The 20,143-nt window shown below is 48.7% G+C and overlaps 2 protein-coding genes across 2 annotated transcripts in view; one reads left to right on the top strand and one right to left on the bottom strand.

The window, feature by feature from the left end:
• tm4sf5 (transmembrane 4 L six family member 5) overlaps nucleotides 1-5,470 on the top strand; it is a 10,779-nt gene extending 5,309 nt beyond the window's left edge. The window contains exons 3-5 of the mRNA XM_020523374.2: nucleotides 885-1,030; nucleotides 1,501-1,687; nucleotides 3,887-5,470. Of these exons, the coding sequence (XP_020378963.2) occupies nucleotides 885-1,030; nucleotides 1,501-1,687; nucleotides 3,887-3,901 (348 nt within the window). The 3' untranslated portion in view covers nucleotides 3,902-5,470. The remainder of the gene's footprint in view (nucleotides 1-884; nucleotides 1,031-1,500; nucleotides 1,688-3,886) is intronic.
• A 5,781-nt stretch (nucleotides 5,471-11,251) lies between these two features.
• Nucleotides 11,252-16,878, bottom strand: LOC109923337 (pentraxin fusion protein-like). Its single transcript, XM_020523375.2, is given in 4 exon segments — nucleotides 11,252-11,889; nucleotides 11,891-11,963; nucleotides 14,674-14,740; nucleotides 16,767-16,878. Coding segments are annotated over 3 exon segments (711 nt in total). The 5' UTR covers nucleotides 14,732-14,740; nucleotides 16,767-16,878; the 3' UTR covers nucleotides 11,252-11,309.
• Nucleotides 16,879-20,143: the final 3,265 nt, after the last annotated feature.

Below are 20,143 nucleotides of genomic sequence, written 5' to 3'. Positions count from 1 at the left end.
TGGGATAGCAATGGGCCATTGGTATAATATTGGGCCATTGATATAACGGTGGGTCATTGGTATAATAGTGGGTCATACTGAAAAGAGAGAGGCGTTAGCAGAAGTTATTTGCCTCACAGCCATCAGGATCGATACAAGAATGTCAAATTTCAGAAGATCTGAGGAAGCGTCACCAGACCTGAAACGTTAACTCTGATTTCTCTTCACAGGTGCTGCCAGATCTGCTGAGCTTTTCCAGCAACTTCTGTTTCTATTTCAATTCCCAGCCAACTCCACTAAACGGTTGACAAGGGATACAGCAGTAGACTGATGCCCTCTAACCTATCTACCACTTAGACCATAAGATATAGCAACAGAATTAGGCCATTTGGTCAATCGAGTCAGCTCCATTCATTCAATCATGGCTGATATGTTTTTCAACCCCATTACCCCGCCTTCTCCCCGTAACCTTTGACCCCCTCAATAATCAGGAACCTATCCATCTCTGTCTTAAAGACACTCAATGGCTTGGCCTCCACAACACTCTGTAACAATGAGCTCCACAGATTCACCACCCCCTGGCTGAAGAAATTTCTCCTCATCTCAGTTCTAAAGTATAGTCCCTTCACTCCGAGGCTGTGCCCTTGGGTCCTAGTGCCTCTGACTGGTCAAACCATCTTCTCCACGTCCACTCTATCCAGGCCTCACAGTATTCTGTAAGTTTCAAAAAGATTCCCTCCCCCAGTCCTTCAAAACTCCATCGCGTACTGACCCAGAGTCCTCTACTTCTCCTCAATTGAGAAGCTCCTCATCCCCGGGGATCGCTCTTGTAAACCTCCGCTGGAACATGCCGAAGACAGCACTCTTTGGAAATATGGTTGACCCCGTTGGCTTTCTCTTTTTAGATGCTGCGGTCTGTCTTCTCCTCACTTTTTGGCACCTTGGGTTCCTTGTACTGTCTCACCGTGTCTTCGACGGCTTTGACGAATGGTCCACTGTGTGACATTGGCACTGGCAACTGGAAGTACCCCTTCCTGAACTCCACCAGCAGGTAGGCAGTCCATCCTGGCCACAGGTCTTACTTTGACATTGGCGCCATCCGCGCCGACCCTTCCCTGACCCAGATTCTGACCCTAATGCTGACCTGAACCTTGACCCCGACCCTGACCCTGACCCTATCCCCATCCTTACCCCCTAACCCTATCCTTAACCCTCACTTTAACTCTAACCTTAACCCTGACTCTAACCCTAACCCTAACCCTGACCCTGACCCTAACCTTGACCTTTACCCTGACCCTAACCCTAACCCTAACCCTGACCCTGACCCTAACCCTAACCCTGATCTTGACCCTGACCCTGCCCTCCAGGTTACCTGGATAGTGACATTCCCACAACCGCACTGGTACTTCTCCTGTCGTAATTATGAGTGAGTGGTAGGGAGGGGGTGAACGTCGGAGAATTGCGGTTCGCTCTTCCGCCCATTGCTAACAGATTTGATTGGGCTCTCGCTCCTCCGCGCAGTTACCTGATGAACCAGACGCTGTGGAAGACCTGCCAGAATCCTCCAAACATCGTCGTGTGGAATGTCTCCCTCTTCTCCATTCTCCTCATGGCCAGTGCCATTGAGCTGATCTTCTGCGGCTTGCAGGTGATCAATGGGTGCATTGGAGTTTTCTGCGGAGATTGCCGGAAGAAAGGCAGGAAAGACGTAAGAACTGGCTTCATTCTTTGTCACAGACTCATAGACTCATAGTTATTCTCTGTGGCGTTGTCTCTTCTGATGGTTTGACAATCAATGATGCCTCTCCCGCTGCCCCCCTCACCCAGCGTTGGCACTAAGCTCCCAGTCCCCCTTCGCTAAGGCGTTCTAGTGGCAGACGGAGGCCATTTAGCGCCACTAGCCATGCTGGCTCTCCCTCCACAGCAAGTCATTGTTGTTCTTCCTTCCTGTCTCTATCCCTCATTGCCCAAATTGATTTATTTCCCACAAGGGCTCCCTCCTGATTTCTTATCGAAATTGTTTGTCGTCTCCACTTTCATGGAGCGGGTTGGGGGGTTGGGTTCCATCATGTTCTCGTCTACTAGCCCCTCAACGCCCTCATGAAGTTTACTGCTATCTTCATAGTCCAACGTATGTTTCTTTTGAAATAACACCACGGTTCCCCTTTGGCGATTGGTTCCCCAAATGTTGAACAGTGCTTCTGAACCAGAGGTTCACAGAATCGAATGGTACAGGTGAGGGCCTTTGACCCATCGAGTCTGTCCTGCCGCAAATACATGACTACCTACACTGGCCCTACTGTCCCACTTTCGGCCCATAACCTTCAATATTCTGACATTTCTGTAACACTCCTGGCGCCATTCTTGTGGAAACAGAGGAAATCGGAGCAGGAGTAGGCTGTTCGGCCCCTCGAGCCTCTTCTAGCCATTCAATGGCTGACCATCCAACTCAGTTCCCTGTTCCCACATCTACCCCCACCCCCGTACCCTTGAGCCCCAAGTGCCACCTCTAACTCCTCCTTGAATGTTCTGACCCTTCCAATGCCGCTAGGCAATAAATGCTGCCCAGCCAGCGATGCCGTCATCTGACGAATGAATTAAAAAAAAGTTCATCCAAGTGCTTTTTAAAGGTTGTGAGGTTTCCCACCTCAACTACCCTCCCAGGTAGTCTATTCCAGAAACACCCCCCCAACCGCCCCACCACCCTCTGGGTGAGAAACTCTCTCCTCAAACCCCCTTCTGCCTTTCACTTTCGCATTTTGCCCCCTTGTTACTAACTCTTTGATTAAGGGGAACAGTTCCTTTCTATCCACCCTGTCCATGCCCCTCAGGATCTTATACACCTCTATCACATCCTCCTTCAGCCTTACTTGCTCCGAAGAAAACAACTTGAGCTTATCCAGCCTCTCTCCATCACCTGAATGCCCCATCCCAGGGCAACATCCTGGTGAATCTCCTCTGTACCCCCTCCAGTACAGTCATGTCCTTCCGATAGTGTGGGGACCAGAACTGCACACTGTACTCCTGGGACCTTACCAAAGTCCTATACAGCTCCAACATGACCTCCCCTCCCTTATAATCTGTGTCAAGACTGATAAAGGTAATTGTCCCATATGCCTTCTTAACCACCCTGCTACCTAGAGCTTCCTAGTGTCCTGCCATTCTTTGAGTAGTCCCCGTCTTGTTCCCTCTTCCACCATGCATTACCTCACACTTTTCAGGGTAATACTCCATCTACCACTGATCTGTCCATCTGACCAACCTGTTTATATCTTCCTGTAACCTAACACCTTCCTCCTCACTCAGACAATCGTTGTCAAACTACTTATAGAACCACCTCAGTGCTGATAGAGCCCATTCTGCTTGTTGAGCCTGCACTGACCCTCTGAAGGACCCTCCCTGTGACCCCGCATCGCCTACGACCAATCCATCTAAACCTGCACATCTTTGGACTGTGGGAGGAAACCGGAGCACCCAGAGGCAACCCACGCAGACACGAGGAGAATGAGCAAAGTCCACACAGTCAGTTGTCCGAGGGTAGAATTGAACCTGGGTCCCTGGCGCTGTGAGGCAGCAGTGCTAACCACTGAGCCACCGTGCCTCCCACTTACCATCTCCTGCACCTTCTCACCTCCATCATTTACGAATATAGCAAACGATAAGGGACCCAGCATTGATCCCTGCGGTACGCCACTGCACACTGGGCTCTGGTCACACCAGCAGCCTTCCACTTCCACCCTCTGTCTCCTATCTCTAAGCCAATTTTGGACCCTTATCTGTTCGTGACTGAGACCCTTTCTAAGAAGGTGCTCCACCAAAGCTCTGCCCCTATCTAAGGACTAGCCATTCCCCCCACCCCTTTTCAAATCTCACTCATCACAACCTTTCTCTCTCTTCTCTGTTACAGGATGACGACTTGTAATGGGGCAACAAGGGGGCAGAAGTGACCCTTGAAGGGGCAGTTCCTCGACGTTCTGATTTGAAATTCCCTGAGGACCATTGCTTTCAGTTCTCCCTCTTTTCCTGTTCTCGCCTGTTTCTTTTGACATTAGGACAGCGGGCACTCATCGACAAATGGGCACACCTTCGACCCAGCTGGCCCACCGTGTGTTCTGAGGCGCAATACCTATAGCAAAAACCTTTATTTCATGATAAATACACTGGAAGGGGTTGGTATGGAGTGGTGGTGATGAGCCAGACTGCCAGGGACACAAGGGAGCAATGATGGGGGATTGTGTTGTGTTTAATATGAATGGGGTTCATGATATTGCAACAAGTTAACATGGGGATTACAATCAGCCCAAGCGTTCAACGCAGAGTCACCAACTTGGCCAACTCACCTGCTTGCCCAAATCCCCCAAATCCATACCAAGGCCGGTCTCGCACAGGCATTCCTGGGAATACAGGACTCAAGTCGCCCCTTAAGAGGGGGTTGGGCTGGCAAAATTGGAATCCAATCCTTTAAACATGGGACAGTCATTCACCAACACCCACCCCCCCCATCCCATTCACTCAGACCCACGGAGCAATTGGTACACCGCTCCCTACAGTGCCCACAGATGTACCCGGTTGTGGGTGCCATTGTTCTGAGGCAACGTCATACCCTTCTCATCTTCAGCAGGTTCTTTCTCTCCCTCTTCTGCCGATTTTCCTCTCCTCCCACCCCAACACCTTTTCTTTCCTCGTCATCTCCTTCTCTTTGTTTTTCCTTCCTTTATTCTGGTATCCTTTCAACATTGATTTGCTGACCCCGGTGTTAATTGCCCCGTCCCTACATGCCCCCTGGAGAAGCCGCCATCTTGACCTGCCACGGTCCTTGGTGGCGTAGGGACACCTAGGGCTGCCAGATACATAGAGACAGAGATGATAGGAGCGGGTGTAGGCCATTCGGCCCTTCCAACCTACTCTGTCATTCTTTGATCATCGTGTTCAATCCCATAATCATGTGTCCCCACATATTCCATGATCCCTTTAGCCACAAGAATAGTACATTCTTGGAAATACAATGTTTTGGCCTCAATAGCTTCCTGGAGCAGGCAACTCCACAGGTTCCCTTCTCTCTGGGTGAAGACATTTGTCCTCATCTCAGTCCTACCCTGTCTCCTTTAGACTGTGACCCCGCCTCTCCCACCAGTCCCCGGATCTGGACTCCCCCCCTCCACCGTCATTGGGAACATCCTTCCTGTGTTTACCTCTGTCCAGCCTTGTTAGAATTTGTAGCTTATTATGAGATTTACCCCCTCATTCTTCTGAACTCCAATGAACACCATCCTAACCGACTCAATCTCTCCTCATACGTTGGTCAGTTACGGACGGGTTCCAGGATTTTGACGCAGTGAACTGCGGTCTATCTCGATATCTGCGGCATGACACCAATGTCGATGGATGTAGTCGCTCAGAAATTTGGACTAACCATTTGGAGACAAAGTTTCAAATTCGACAACATTTGAATTAAATTCAATTCATAGAGTCGTACAGCACAGAAACAGACCCTTCGGTCCAACTTGTCCATGCTGACCAGATATCCTAAATTCATCACGCCCCATTTGCCAGCATTAGGCCCATATCCCTCTAAACCCTTCCTATTCATGTCCCCATCCAGTTGCCTTTTAAATGCTGTAGCCTCCACCATCACCTCTGGAAGCTCATTTCATGCACGCACCACCCTCTGCGTGAAAAGTTGCCCCTCAGGTCCCTTTTAAATCTTTCCCCTCTCGCCTGTTTTGGATTCCCCTCCCCTGGGTAAAAAAGGCCTTGGCTATTCACCTTAACCTCTGGGAAGTTCATTCCACACATGAACCATTCTCTGTGTTAAAAAAAATTGCACCTCATGTCTTTTGTAAATCTTTCTCCTCTCACCTGAAAGATATGCCCCCTAGTTTCGAAATCCCTCATCCTAGGGAAACGATCCCTGCCATTCACCTTATGTTTACCCCTTGTGATTTTATAAAACTCTATAAGGTCATCCCTCAACCTCCTACACTCCAGTGAAAAAAGTCCCAGCCTACTCAGCCTCTCCTTATAAGTCAAACCCTGGATTCCTGGCAACTTCCTGGTAAATCTCTTAAATCTGTACAGGAAGTGGTTTCTCCACATCTAATCTCTTCCCCTTACGAACTTGGAAGCTTCCATTTAATACATACCTGGACTTCTAAATTAAGGATCCAAGCTTAGTTTGTGTGTAATCTCCCCTGATTTAACTCTCGGATTCCAGGCAGCGATGACCAAGTGGTATTTATCACTACAGCATTTGCCCTGGGAATGTTCGGAGTGTGGTATTTGAATCCCACCACAAGAAAGAATTGGAATCCAATAAAAATTTGGAGTCTGCTGATAACCGTGAATCCATTGTCAATTGTTGGAAAAATCAATCTGGTTCACTCATGTCTTTTAGGGAAGGAAATTACCATCCTTACCTGGTCTGGCCTACACATAACTCCAGGCAAACATCAATGGGCTTCATTCTTAACTGCCTTCTGGGCAATTAGGGATAGATCATTAATGCTGGGCCTGTATTCCAAGAATGATTTTTTTTAGAAAAAGTAACATTCTGGTGAATCTACTTTGGATTCTCTCCAAGGCGTTTAATTGGAAGCTGAGGGGATCTTGGGAGGAGACTTAGTTGGAAATGCCACTGGGCTGGTGATCTGAGGCTAATATTCTGAGGGGAGCATGGGTTCAAATTCCATTTGTGATGGACGATGAACATTTGAATTCAATAAAAATCGGAAATTTCTAAAAAAAAAAGCCAGCTTAATGGCGACTAATCAACTCACAAATTGGAAATCTGCCATCTTTGCCAGGTCTGGCTTCCATGTGACTCCAGACCCACAGCCGACATGGCTCGCTCCTCACTGCCCTCTGAGAATTAGGAATGGACGATACATCCCATGAAACGAGTCAGAAAACAGAACATTCTGGTTCATCTGCACCGCAGTCCCTTCCAAGGCCAATATATCCTTCCTGAGGAACGGTGGGTTTACTGTGACTTCAGACACATTCCACCCAGGATTTGGGGTGAGCCTTTATCCATTTTGCAGTGACAGGAATGAAGTTAGCCAGGTAAGTCTCACAGAATATGAGTTCCATGATTGGGGCTGTTAACCTGGTCCAATCAGGGAGCCCTGGCTGACAGGAGTGTCAGAGAGTCTCCTCACTCTAGGGACTTGCTCTGAGCTGACTGTTAGGAATCCATGTACTGTACACATGTAAATAAAGGGTGACTTGGTGATGGGATACCGGTCTCCGTGGAGTTATTTCACATTTAAACGTGTTCTTCAATTCCTTTCTCCAACAGGTTTTAAGCTAGCTCTTCCTGAAATGCTTTCTGGCTCCTCACCTCAAACATTTCAGCAGGTTCCATCACTCTCAGTCTAAGGAGTTATCTGCTGAAATCTCACCCTGTAGGATTTGTTGGTGATTATCATGTAATCATGGCCCTACAGGCTTGCACCATCCTTTGGAGCAATCATCGTAGTTAAGTCCTCTATATGAATCACTTAGTCTTCTCTTTTCTAGCTCTTCGCTCAGTCCAACTCATAGCGTCATACAGCATGGAAACAGACCCTTTCCTCTCACCTTAAAAATATGGCCCCTGGTCTTTAAATCCCACACCCTTGGGAAAGGACACCTGCCATTCACCTTATTTATACCCTTTATGATTTTATAAACCTCTATAAGGTCACCTCTCAACCTCCTATGCTCAAGTGAATAAAAGTCCCAGCCTATTCAGCCTCTACCCATACCTCAAACCCTCCAGGTCCTGGCAACATCCTGGCAAATCCCTTCCGACCCCTCTCCAGCTTAATAATATCCTTCCTATAACAGGGTGACCAGAACTGGACAAAGTATTCCAGAAGAGGCCTCACCAATGTCCTGTACAAACTCAACATGACACCCCAACTCCTATACTCAAAGGTCCGAGCAAGGAAGGCAATTGTGCTAAACACCTTCTTAACCACCATGTCCAAATGTGTTGCAAATTTCAAAGAATTATGTGCCTGATTCCCTCAGTCTCTCTGTTCTACAGTACTACCCAAGGCCCTACTTTTAATTGTATAAGTCATGCCCTGGTTTGCTTTACCAAAATACAATACCTTGGTTGATCTGCATTTGACACTGTTTATCTTCCACCTTCTGTGCTAACACTCTGAAGTTGCTCAGTCTGTGCTTTAGTTTTGGGTGCAGTTTCTGATGGACCACTGCGCTGGGTGATGTATATTTTAAATAGACGTGTGATTTACGGTTGTTTCGCTTCTTCAGAAGTGGGGGAGGGGAGGGGGGCTCTGAAATAAATAGAGAGAGGGTGAGGCGATGATAGAAGGTGGATGGAGGAGCAGATAGGTGGAGAGAAGACGGACCAAGGAGGCGGGGATGAAGCCAGTAAAGGTGAGTGTAGGTAGGGAGTCGGGATGGGGGTTGGTCAGTGAGGAGGGAGGTGCGGATAGGTGGGAGGGAAGACGGACAGGTCAAGGAGGCAGGGATGAGGCTAGTGGGTAGGGAGTGGGGTGGGGGCTGGTCAGTGAGGTGTAAGGAGCGGATAGGTGGGAGAAAGACAGACAGGTCAAGGAGGCGAGGACGAGAGGGGCTGGTCTTGGGATGAAGTCGGAGTTGGGGAGATTTTGAAGCTTGTAAAGTCCCAATGGGCTGCAGGGTTCCCAGGCAGAATATGAGGTGTTGCTCCTTCGGGTGGCATCGTTGTGGCACTGGAGGAGGCCCAGGATGGACATGTCGTCCAAGGAGTGGGAGGGGGAGTTGAAGTGGTTCGCGACTGGGAGGTGCAGTTGTTTGTCACGAACCTAGCGTAGGTGTTCCACAAAGTGGTCTCCGAGCCTCCGCTTGGTCTCCCCAATGTAGAGGAGGCCATATCAAGAACAGCTGACACAACATACCACATTAGCGGTTGTACAGGTGAACATCTGTTTAATGTGGAAAGTGTTCTTGGGACCTGGGATGGGGGTGAGGGGGGAGGTGTAGGGGCAGGTGTAGCACCTCCTGCGGTTGCAGGGAAAAGTGCCGGGGGTGGTGGGGCTAGTGGGGAGTGTGGAGCGGACGAGGGAGTCGCGGGGAGAGCGGTCCCTCCGGAAGGCAAATAAGGGTGGGAAGGGAAATATATCTTTGGTGGTGAGGTCAGATTGCAGGTGGCAGAAGTGGCGGAGGATGATGTGTCGGATCCAGAGGTTGATGGGGTAGTACTGGAAGCTCACATGCAATCAGCTCTGAAACAATAATTCTGCTTCTCTCTCTCTCCACAGATCCTGCTGAGTTTCTCCAGCAGTTTCAGTTTTTGTTTCTGATTTCCAGCATTCACAATTCTTTAGGATATTTTTTGATAGAGAGGGTACAATGCAGATTTAATAATCGACTGGGCATTAGGTGGAGTTGTCTGGTTGTATTCGTTCACTTATACGAGATTATGAAGTGATTTTGAAGAATGGCAGATGGAGTTTAATTTGGATAAATGTGAGGTATTGCATTTTGGTAAAGCAAACAAAGGCAAGACTGATATAATTAAATGTAGGGCCTTGGGCTGTGTTATAGAACAGAAAGAGGCGCTGAGTGGTTCAGGCACATAATTCTTTGAAATCTGTTTCACACGTAGACAGGGTGTTTAAAAAGGCATTTGGCACGTTTGCCTTCATTGCTCAGACCTTTGAGTATAGGAGTTGGGACGTCATGTCGAGGTTGTACAGGACGTTGGTGAGGACTCTTCTGGTGTACTGTGTCCAGTTCTGGTCTCCCTGTTATAGGAAGGATATTATTAAGCTGGAGAGTGTTCAGAAGAGATTTACCAGGATGTTGTCGGGAATACAGGGATTGAATTAAAAGGAGAGGCTGGATAAGCTGGGACTTCTTACAATGGAGTGTAGGAGATTGAGAGCTGACCTTATAGAGGTTTATAAAATCATGAGGGATGTAGATAAGGTGAATGGCAGGTGTCTTTTACCTTAGGTGGGGTATTTCAAGATCAGGGGCATATTTTTTAAGGTAACAAGAGTAAGATTTAAAAAGGACATGAGGTACGATTTTTTTATACAGAGAGTGGTTCATGTGTGGAATGAACTTCCAGAGGAAGTGGTGGGTGCAGGTAGAGTTGCAATGTTTAAAAGACATTTAGCTGAGTACATGAATAGGAAAGGTTTGGAGTGTATGGGCTAACAGCAGGAAGGAGGGACTAGTTTAGTTTGGAATTATGGTCAGCATATTCTGTTTCCATGCTGTGTGACCCCATAACTATGATTCTACGTCTAAAGTGCTGTAGGGATGGTTTCGAACACAAGAGACTGTTTCCAGGGATTGAGAGGTCTAAAATGAAGGGAGATGAATTAACTGTAAGAGGTTAAAGTTAGACAGCAGGGTTCGGGTAAGGACATGGAGAGGTGCTGATTAAAACTCAACACAAACCAAGGCTATTGAAGAGTGTTTGGGGACGAGGGGGTGAGAATGATACAGCCCCCTTGGCACTCCAGTGGCTAAAACCCAAGATCTACAAAAGTTTGGGCATGGTGCCAACTGCATGGATTGCGTGGGAATTAGATAGATCACAGATAACAAGGTGTGGAGCTGGACGAACATAGCAGGCCAAGCAGCATCAGAGGAACAGGAAGGCTGAAGTTTCGGGCCTAGACCCTTCTTCAGAAATGGGGCTTTAGATCACAACCTGATCACCCAGAAACAACAGATTGAAATTGGATTACAGGCCAGATCCTTTGGACCTCACATGGGAAAAAAGCAGTAAGACAGATCGGTAGACCCCCGGCCTAATGGTGGCCCAGTGGCTGTACAAGTGACTCGTTACCATACAAAGGTTTTCACGGCGAAGAGTTTCCACCTCATTGGATGACGGAATGCGAGGGAGTAGACTTGATCAGAGCAGAGGGATTGCCGAACAGGACTTGGCTGAGGATGGGGACAAAGCAGAGGAAATGCACCACTGCTGCCAGTAGGAGGGCGTAATTAGAGAGTGGCACGTTTACATGGACAATCCCTATTCTAAACATCAGCAGTAGAAGTTACCACAAGGAGTGATGAGGTAAGAAGGCTCAAACATGCAACTTTAATATGCAGGGCTGGATGAACACAGCAGGCCAAGCAATATCATAGGAGCAGAAAGGCTGACGTTTCGGGCCTAGACCCTTCTTCAGAAAAGGCCCGAAGGAGGGTCTAGGCCCGAAAGGTCAGCCTTCCTGCTCCTATGATGCTGCTTGGCCTGCTGTGTTCATCCAGCTCTGCACCTTGTTGTCTCGGATTCTCCAGCATCTGCAGTTCCTACTATCTCTGATTCAACTTTAATATGCGATGCTTTTCAAGTGGCGTATACATCCAACATACTACATGCAAGAACGGAATGATTGCCGCGAAGCCAAATCAAAGTAATTGAGCACAGGCTCGAATTGGACGCCCCCTTCTGCCTTAAAATGCCCCCTATCCCAGTTGATGATGTCACCACCCAGCCTGGCACCGCCCTGAGCGATGGATTTGATCTCGTCGGCCGTCAGAACACGGTCCCACAGGTGGATGTCCCTTTGAACGCCGACAAAGGACTGCTTGGCTTCAAAGCTGCCTCCCAGGTTGTCCTGGTCCTGACCTATCATGACGATGGCTGGCTCATGCACTGACTGACCCTGGGCCGCAATCTTTGTCCGCGACGGTTGTCCATCCATCCAAGCAGTGGTGGCCCCGGTCTCCGACTCCCAAGTGAAGCAGAGGTGCCTCAGCATGTCATCCAGAGGCGGCAGCTTGAAGTGGGCGACGATGTCCCGTATGTAGAAGGCGTATCTCCCATCTTGCCTGAGCCAGATGTGCAGCTCGTTCGCGGTGAACTGAGAGGCGTACGAGAACAGGATGACGTCCCTGTCCAGGTCCGTGGAGGCCAGGCGCATGCAGAGCGTCAGGGCGTCCAGAGATAACCCGCAGCGGGAGCAACTTCACGTGATTCACGTCGGACCTTTCGGGGAATACTGCGGAAAACTGCCAGAGCCCACCTGGAAGAGGACAGAAGAAGGATTGGTGGAATGGTTGACAGTGAATAAGGTTTCCTGAGATTACAAAGGGATCGTGGTCAAACAGGTTAATGAAATACAGCATAGTTTTTATAGAATTTCATAGAATCCCTAGCATGGAAACAGGCCCTTCGGCCCAACAAGTCCACATTAACCCTATAACCCACATGGCAGGTGGAGTTCAATCTGGATAAATGCGAGGTATTGCATTTTGGTAAAGAAGGTTTTCTGAGATTATAAAGGGATCTTGGTCAAAAGGGTTAATGAAACATGGCAGGTGGGGTTCAATCTGGATTAATGCGAGGTATTGCATTTTGGTAAAACAAACAAGGGCAGGATTTATATCATTGAAAGTAGGGCCTTGGGTAGCATTGTAGAACAGAGAGACCTAAGGGTTCAGGTACATAATTCTTTGAAGTTTGCATCATAGGTGGTTAGTCCTTTGAGAATAGGAGAATTGAACGTCATATTAAGGGGGTACAGGATGTTGGTGGGAATGGAAGCTTTGAGTTATAAAGAAAGGCTGGATAGGCTGGGATTCTTTTCACTGGAGCATAGGAGGTTGAGAGGCGACCTGATAGAAGTCTATAAAATAATGATGTGTATAGAGAAGGCTAATGGTGGTTGTCCTTTCCCAGGATGGGGGATTTCAAGGCAATAGGCATTTTTCATATTCAAGGCATTTTTAAGGTGAGAGGAGAGAGACTTAAAAAAGACATGAGGGGCAAATGTGAAACTCAGAGGGTGGCTTGTGTGTGGAATGAACTTCCTGAGGAAGTGGCCACAGTTACAATGTTTAACCTGGTCCAATTAGGGAGCCCTGGCTGACAGATAGAAACAGGAGTCTCCCTCCTTTCAGGTGCCTGTGCCCCACAGGTGAGCTGTCTCTGGCATATGTGTTATGTGTCCTTTAGTGAGGCCAAACAGCACTTAATTCCTAGAATGGCATTGCTGCTGCACAGCATTTACCTCTTCTCCTTCGCCCCGCGCTCGGACAGAGGAGATTCCCAACGGAGGCCTCTCTACGCCCGGGTCCTCCCTCTTTCCCTCGGGAACCTGGGGTGGGAGGTTGTTGTACACGGCAGTTCCCCCGTAACCTCATTTTGCGGCGATTCATGGAGTCCCAGCCCAACTCTCTCCTTCATGGCGCCACAGGGTCAGTGGGCCACGTGCAAGTTGGCTGTGGGCGTTCGCACCCCCTGCCCCCCGACAGACCTCTCGTGTTTCCGGTTGCGCTTCAGCCCCACGTTCCTGACCTTTGGGCACCCAGAGCGGGCGGGTCGGGGGGATCACCTCATGGATCTGCACCCGGGCCCGGCCAAGGTGGCTACAAACGGGTCCAGGTAGCGGGCCTACAGTAGAGGTTGGAGGGGGGTGAAATTCAGCCGACTGCCCCCTCCCCCCCACTTCTTCAGCAGTTAGGTTCGTTCCCAGGCATCCCTGGAGAGGGAGCGTGCAGTGTCCATCATCAACACTCTCTACGCCTTTAGGGACAGGTGGGCACAATGGGGGTGGTGGGGGGCATTCAGAGTGCTTTACTTCCCACCCCCCCAACTCTATTTTAGTTTAATCCTCACCCTCTCCCTTCCACATAAGCATTGCCCCCTATTGGGCCTTGCTTGTCCCTAGTGCACTGGCCTGGTGTGTGATCTATTCTCTGCTGTGTTCCTCCAGCTCCACACCTTGTTTCTCAGACTCCAGCATCGGCAGTTCCTACTATCTTGTGTGATTTATTCTGGCGGTGGAAATATTGACTAGAGTTCTTACACAGCGATGTCTTTTTTACCAAGTCGTTGCACAGGTGATTATAAAAACAAATAAACAGGGGATTCAAAGTCTCTAAGAAGGAGAAATAAACAGGGGTGTCAGCGGTTCAAGGGACCAGATCGGAGCTCACTGGTCAGGGCCCACGTACTGTGCACGAATAAATAAAAGGTGACTTGGAACGGGAAACCAGCCTCTGCAGAGTTGTTTAAGCTCGGTTTAGGGCTTACATCTCGCGAATAACCGAGGAAAAAAGATAGACTTGTGCAAGGAGACACACAGTTAATGCAAAATGTGGCCCATTGAAAAGGGGCCAGGGTGAAATAGTTGAAGGGTAGAATCTGTACAGAGTATGACAATTCATGCCCACACACAAGTGCCAGGCAATGATCTCTCCTTAAAAAAAAGATTAAATTCCACCATCGCCCCTCTGACGTTCAATGGCATAAACATTCCTGATTCCATTCCCATTATCGACATCCTGGGGGTTTACCGTTGGCCAGAAGCGGAACACGACCTGCCGCACAAGAGATCTGGGAATCCCACTCACCTCCTGACTCCCTCCACCCCCACCAAAAGCCTGTCCACCATCGATAAGGCACAAGTAAGGAGGGTGAGGGAATACTCCCCCACTTCCCAAGCCAGTGGCAGCCCCAACAACACTCAAGAAGCTCGACCCCAGACAGAAGAAGGCGTTTGGTACGCTTGCCTTCATTGGTCAGTGCAGTTGAGTATAGGAGTTGGAAGGTCACGTTCTGGCTAGAGAGGCCTGAGGCCAAAGCACGTACCACCGACCATTCAGAACTCCATCTCCCCGATTCCCAAGATCCAGACTCCGGCTTGGAGGAGGATTCCCTCTCAAACCTGGTCACAGACCCACGCACTGCGTAGCCCTCACTGGCCTCCAACGCCAGAGGTAATTACTCACCGCTCGTCGACACAGTAGGAATCATCATCAGCAATGCCACAGTGATAATGGCCGCCATGTCGAGGATCTACAATGGAGAGTGCAATACATTCAGGAAGACGACAGAGAATCCATGCTCAACAGATGGCTGTTGGAACTTTCCAGTCAACCGGGGTCCCCCTGACCTAACCGCCCCAACCCTCCGTCCATTGTGCCACCTTTCAATGGGTGGTCATACGCTGCCAACCAACTCTTGGCAGGCAACACTGGGGGCTACCCCAATTCTCAGGAGCAAAAGGGAGATTGGCCCATCCAGCCACTGCTGTTTGTCATTTATGTAAACGATTTGGACAAGAACATAGAAGGCACGGCTAGTAAGTTTGCGAATGACACCAAAATTGGTGGTTTGGTGAAGAAAGTTATCTGAGATTACGAAGAGATCTTGACCAATTGGGTCAATGGGTTCAGGAGTGGCCGATGGCGTTTCATTTGGATAAATGCGAGGTTTTACATTTCGGTAAAACAAACAAGGGCAGGTCTTATACAATAAAAAATAGGGCTCTGGGTAGTGTTGTAGAACAGAGAGACCTAGAGATTCAGGTACATAATTCTTTGAAGTTTGCATCACATGTAGACAGGGTGGTTAAGAAACTGTTTAGTATGCTTGCCTTCATTGCTCAAACCCTTCAATATAAGAGTTTGGACGTCGTATTGCGGTTGTACAGGACATTGGTGAGGCCACTTTTAGAGCACTGAGTTCACTTCTGGTCGCCCTGTTACAGGAAGGATATTATTAAACTGGAGACGGTTCAGAAAAGATTTACCAGGATGTTGCTGGGAATGGTGGGTTTGAGTTATAAGGAGAGGACTGGATAGGCTGGGACTTTTTTCACTGCAGCATAAGAGGTTGAGGGGTGACCTTATAGGAGTTTATAAAATCATGAGGGCTATAGATAAGGTGAATGGTAGTTGTCTTTTCCCTAGAGTGGGGTATTTCAAGAGCAGGGGGCATATTTTTAAGGTGGGAGGAGAAAGATTTTAAAAAGGCAGGAGAGGCAACTGTTTTACGCAGAGAATGGTTTGTGTGTGGAATGAACTTCCAGAGGAAGTGGTGGATGCGGGTACAGTTATAACATTTAAAAGACATTTGGATAAGTATATGAATAGGAAAAGTTTAGTGGGATATGGGGAAAGCACAGGCAGGTGGGACTAGTTTAGTTTGAGAACATGGTCGGCATGGACTGGTTGGACCGAAGGGTCTGTTTCTGTGCCACGTGGCTCTGTGCCTGTATGATTCTATTCCAATATTCAGTCCAATCATGGTTAGCCTAAACTCCACTGTTTTCCTGCTCTCTCCTCCAGTCCCTGAGAGAGATAGGAGTCACATTGGAGGCAGTTCAGAGAAGGTCCACTTGATTAACTCCAGAGGTGAGGGTTTTTTTTTCTGATGGGAAGAGATTGAGCAGTTTAGGCCTATGCTCTCTGTGGAGTTTACACGAATGAGAGGAGATCTAATTGTGGCCTATAAGATGCTAAAGGGGATTGACAAAGTAGACATGGAGAGGGTGTTTCTCCATGTGGGACAATCTGGAATGAGAGGTCACAGCTTTAGGATAAGGGGCGGTGGATTTAAAATGGAGGAATTACTTCTCTCAAAGGATCATGAATCTGTGGAATTCACTCCCCCCAGAGTGCAGTGGAGGTGGGGACACTGAATAAACTTAAGGAAGAGATAGATTATTAATTAGAAACGGGTTAAAGTGTTACGGGGAGTGGGCAGGAAAATGGAGTTGTACCTGAGATGGAATCAGCCACAATTGTATTAAATGGCAGGGCTGTCTAGGGCGTATGAATGGCCCCCACCTGATCCTAGCCCCCCTTCTAATCTTAGACCAAAAATCGAGCCTTAAACAGATTCACCAATGAACTATCCAAAGGTTCATGAAACTCCCGAGTGAAGCTAGTTCTCTTCACCTCAATCCGAAATCAATGCCCCCTTACCGAGAAAACGAGCCCCCAGACTACCACCCGCACCCCCCCCAACATCCGCCGCAACTCCCACCCACCCATGGTGAGATTCCCCCCCACAGCAGGAATGATCCCTCAGCTTCTACCCAGTCAAACCCCTCGCCGGTTTCACGGAAATTGCTTCTCGTTTATTTCCGACGAAAGCGCGGACATCCTGCCAATCCATTCAGAAAATTCTTGGGATTTGACATGCCTGTGAAGTCGCAAGTCAGCTTTCCTGTGTCTTGCTTGATGTTCCGTTGATGAAAAACAGCAGCCTCTTTTATTTACTGTAAGTTGGCCCACTGGTCATCTTTCAGAGCAGGATTGACGCAAAAGTAACCTTCACCTCCCTGGCTTTGCATAATTTTTAAATGACAAGTGTTTGCTCTGATCCAGCATTAACAGAGTGGAATGAGGGATTTTTTAAGAATGGACAAGAAAATTTTTCTGTTTCAGTCTGTGGAAGTACCTACTAGAGAAGGAACAAAACTTGACCTATTCTTGAAAAATAAGGTGGTTGAGGTGTTGGTTTGGGGAGCACTTCGGGGCCAGAGATCATCATTCTATCTGTTTCAAAATAGTGACAGAAAAGGATAGACTGGATCTAGAATTTAAGGTTCTGAATTTGAGGAAGGCCAATTTTGATGGTATTAGGCAAGGACTTTCAAAAATTGATTGGGGCCGGATATTTGCAGGGAAAGGGGCAGCTGGAAAATGGGAAGCCTTCGAAACTGAGGTAATGGGAGTCCAGAGATTATGTTTGGCATGGACTAGTTGGATTGAAGGGTCTGTTTCTGTGCTGAATGATTCCATGACTCTACCTATCTCTCCGTCTCACTGTTCCCCCTCAGATGCTCCCCTTGGCATTCAGAGCAGCATCACATTCCACACTGAGTTTAGAAGTTAGTAGATTTGCAATCGGAAGCACTGCTCTCATTTTAGCAGAGAGTGGATGGATGTTGGCGATGCTTGTGTTGCTCTCACTCCACCCTCTAAATCCACAGACGCTTCTTTGTTTCATTACCATCTCATTTTAGCTCATGCCATCAGGGTGACAACACTGCTCTTACAATCTGGGAATGTCCTGCTATTCTAGCTCTGCACAACGGTCACTCACTTGTTCCCCCTCCCCCAATTCTGCCACAAGTTTCTCTCCTCTCTTTTCAAAATGCAGAGCTGCATTTGCCTCCACCGCACTCGGAGGCATTCCACGCCTGAAATATCCTCTCTTACATTGTTTCCTGGCGCAGTGTGGATCAGTCTGGCACAACAATGCCTCGTCTTCCTCAGGCAGCTCAGGAAATTTGGCACATCCATAAGTTCCCTCACCGACTCCTACAGATGCACCGTTGAAAGCATACTGTCCGGGTGAATAATGGCCTGGTACGGCAACTGCTCTGCCCAGGACCGTAAGAAACTACAGAAGGTGGTGTGCACAGCCCAGACCATCAAGGAAGCCAACCTTCCCATCCGGGGACTCCATCTACATGTTGCCCTAGGGTGGAGCGTTTCAGTGATGGAGAAATGCTGGATAAGCTCGGGTTGTTTTCTTTGGAACAGAGAAGGCTGAAGGGGGGACGTGACAGAGGTGAATAAGATTCTGAGGGGCATGGACAGGGGTGGCTAGGAAGGAACTGTTCCCCTTAATGAAAGAGTCAATAACAAGGGGGCAAAATGCAAAAGTGAAGGGCAGAGGGGGGTTTGAGGAGAGGGTTTTCCACCCAGAGGGTGGTAGGAATCTGGAATAGACTGTCTGGGAGGGTAGATGAGGTGGGAAACCTCACCGATCTTTACAAAGTATTTGGATGAGACTTAAAAGTGTCTTAACATTCAAGGTTGTGTAGGGAAGTGGGACTAGATTAGGCAATGGCGTATTTTGCTTGTTCTGTCCTGTATAATTCAATGATTCAAAGTCCTGGAGGACAGGTTTATAGCTTGTGGCTTCGAACGCAAGAGTTTAAGAATCTCCCAACTCAGTTGTCACTGTCGGCCACACCGGACTCCCCAAGGCCCGCAGAGTTTGTTTCAAGCCTCTTGCCACTTCGCAACGCGGAAATGTTTCTCCAGAAATACATTACAAACGCAATCGAGGCCATCAGGCACGTGAATGGCAAATTCAGCTCACCATCCATCCGCCCTGAAAGAGCTCTCCTTCTGTCCTCTGCTCTGAGAGCCGGACTCCTGCTGTGCGTCAGGGGAAAATTCGCACTGTCTCTGACAAACTGGCGGGATAGGTCTGTTCATTGTCTGTAGCACAGGCAAGGCCAGGACTCTGGAAAATGGGGCTGTCTCTCTTGTTCACTCACTCAACCTGCCTGTATCCCTCTTTGTGTCATCCTCACTTGCCTTCCTTCACTGGGAAGGACCTTTTGGGGCACAGCGCAATGTGTATGTCTCAATATTTTTGCATCCAATTTAGTTCTCTTGTTCTGTTATTCCATTCGCACATTTCCCCACCTTCCTATATCCAGGGAACTTAGGTATTTGTGGATCTATAACACCATGAGCTAACTAATAGCAACAGGGAACAGGCACGGTGGCTCAGTGATTAGCGCCAGGAACCCGGGTTCGATTCCACCCTCGGGTGACTGTCTGTGTGGAGTTTGCACATTCTTCCCGTGTCTGCGTTGATTTCCTCCGGGTGCTCCGGTTTCCTCCCACAGTCCAAAGACGTGCAGATTAGGTGGATTGGCCGTGCTAAATTGCCCCATGGGGATTGGCCTGGTGATGATGGCCATTGCCTACCATCTCTGTGGCATTTAGAACTCATGGGTTTAGATCAAAATGGGATTTTGCTTCGAAATGAGATCCTGCTCCCCAGGAATGGGATTGAATCTTAGAGTAGGATTGACTCTTGGAGTGGGGATTGAACTCAGGAGAGGGATTGGATCCAGAAATGGGATTGTGCCCTGGAGTGGGACTGAGTCCAGGGTGGGTGCAGGGGTGGTATTGGCGCCAGTGATGGATTTGGGACCTGGAGTTATACAGAAATGGGATTGGGTTATGGACTGGAGCAGGAGCAGTATCTGAATAGGAGTTGTGAATGAGATTAGCCCAGTGGCAGATCTGGGAGTCAGATTTAATCTTGGAGTGGGAATAGGCTCTGTGCAGGAACAGTGCAAGTTTGATAATGGGACTGAGAACTGAGAGCAGGAGGTGGCATTGGGATTGGAACCATGACCTGGGGTCAGGATTGCGAGCTGTATTAGCAATTCATCAGATCCGGATTTGATCAAAAATGGAGCCGGGATCGGACCAGGAATGGATCTGGGATTGGACAAGGAGTGGATCTCCATTTGGGTCTGACCAGGAGTGTGGATTCAGAAGGACTCCGGGAGAGTGACCCTACGATGTCAGGAACAGGGTTCCGGATCAGGAGCGGGAACCGCGATTGCACCGGGAGCGGGAGCACGGACCGGGATTGCCCCAGGAGTGGGAGCACGGACCGGGATTGCAACGGGATTAGGCGCACGGACCGGGA

This window comes from Rhincodon typus, chromosome 45, assembly GCF_021869965.1.
Source record: "Rhincodon typus isolate 14 chromosome 45, sRhiTyp1.1, whole genome shotgun sequence".
NCBI lineage: Eukaryota > Metazoa > Chordata > Chondrichthyes > Orectolobiformes > Rhincodontidae > Rhincodon > Rhincodon typus.
The sequence above is the reverse complement of the archived record's forward strand: the minus strand, read 5'-3'. Positions and strand labels throughout refer to the sequence as shown.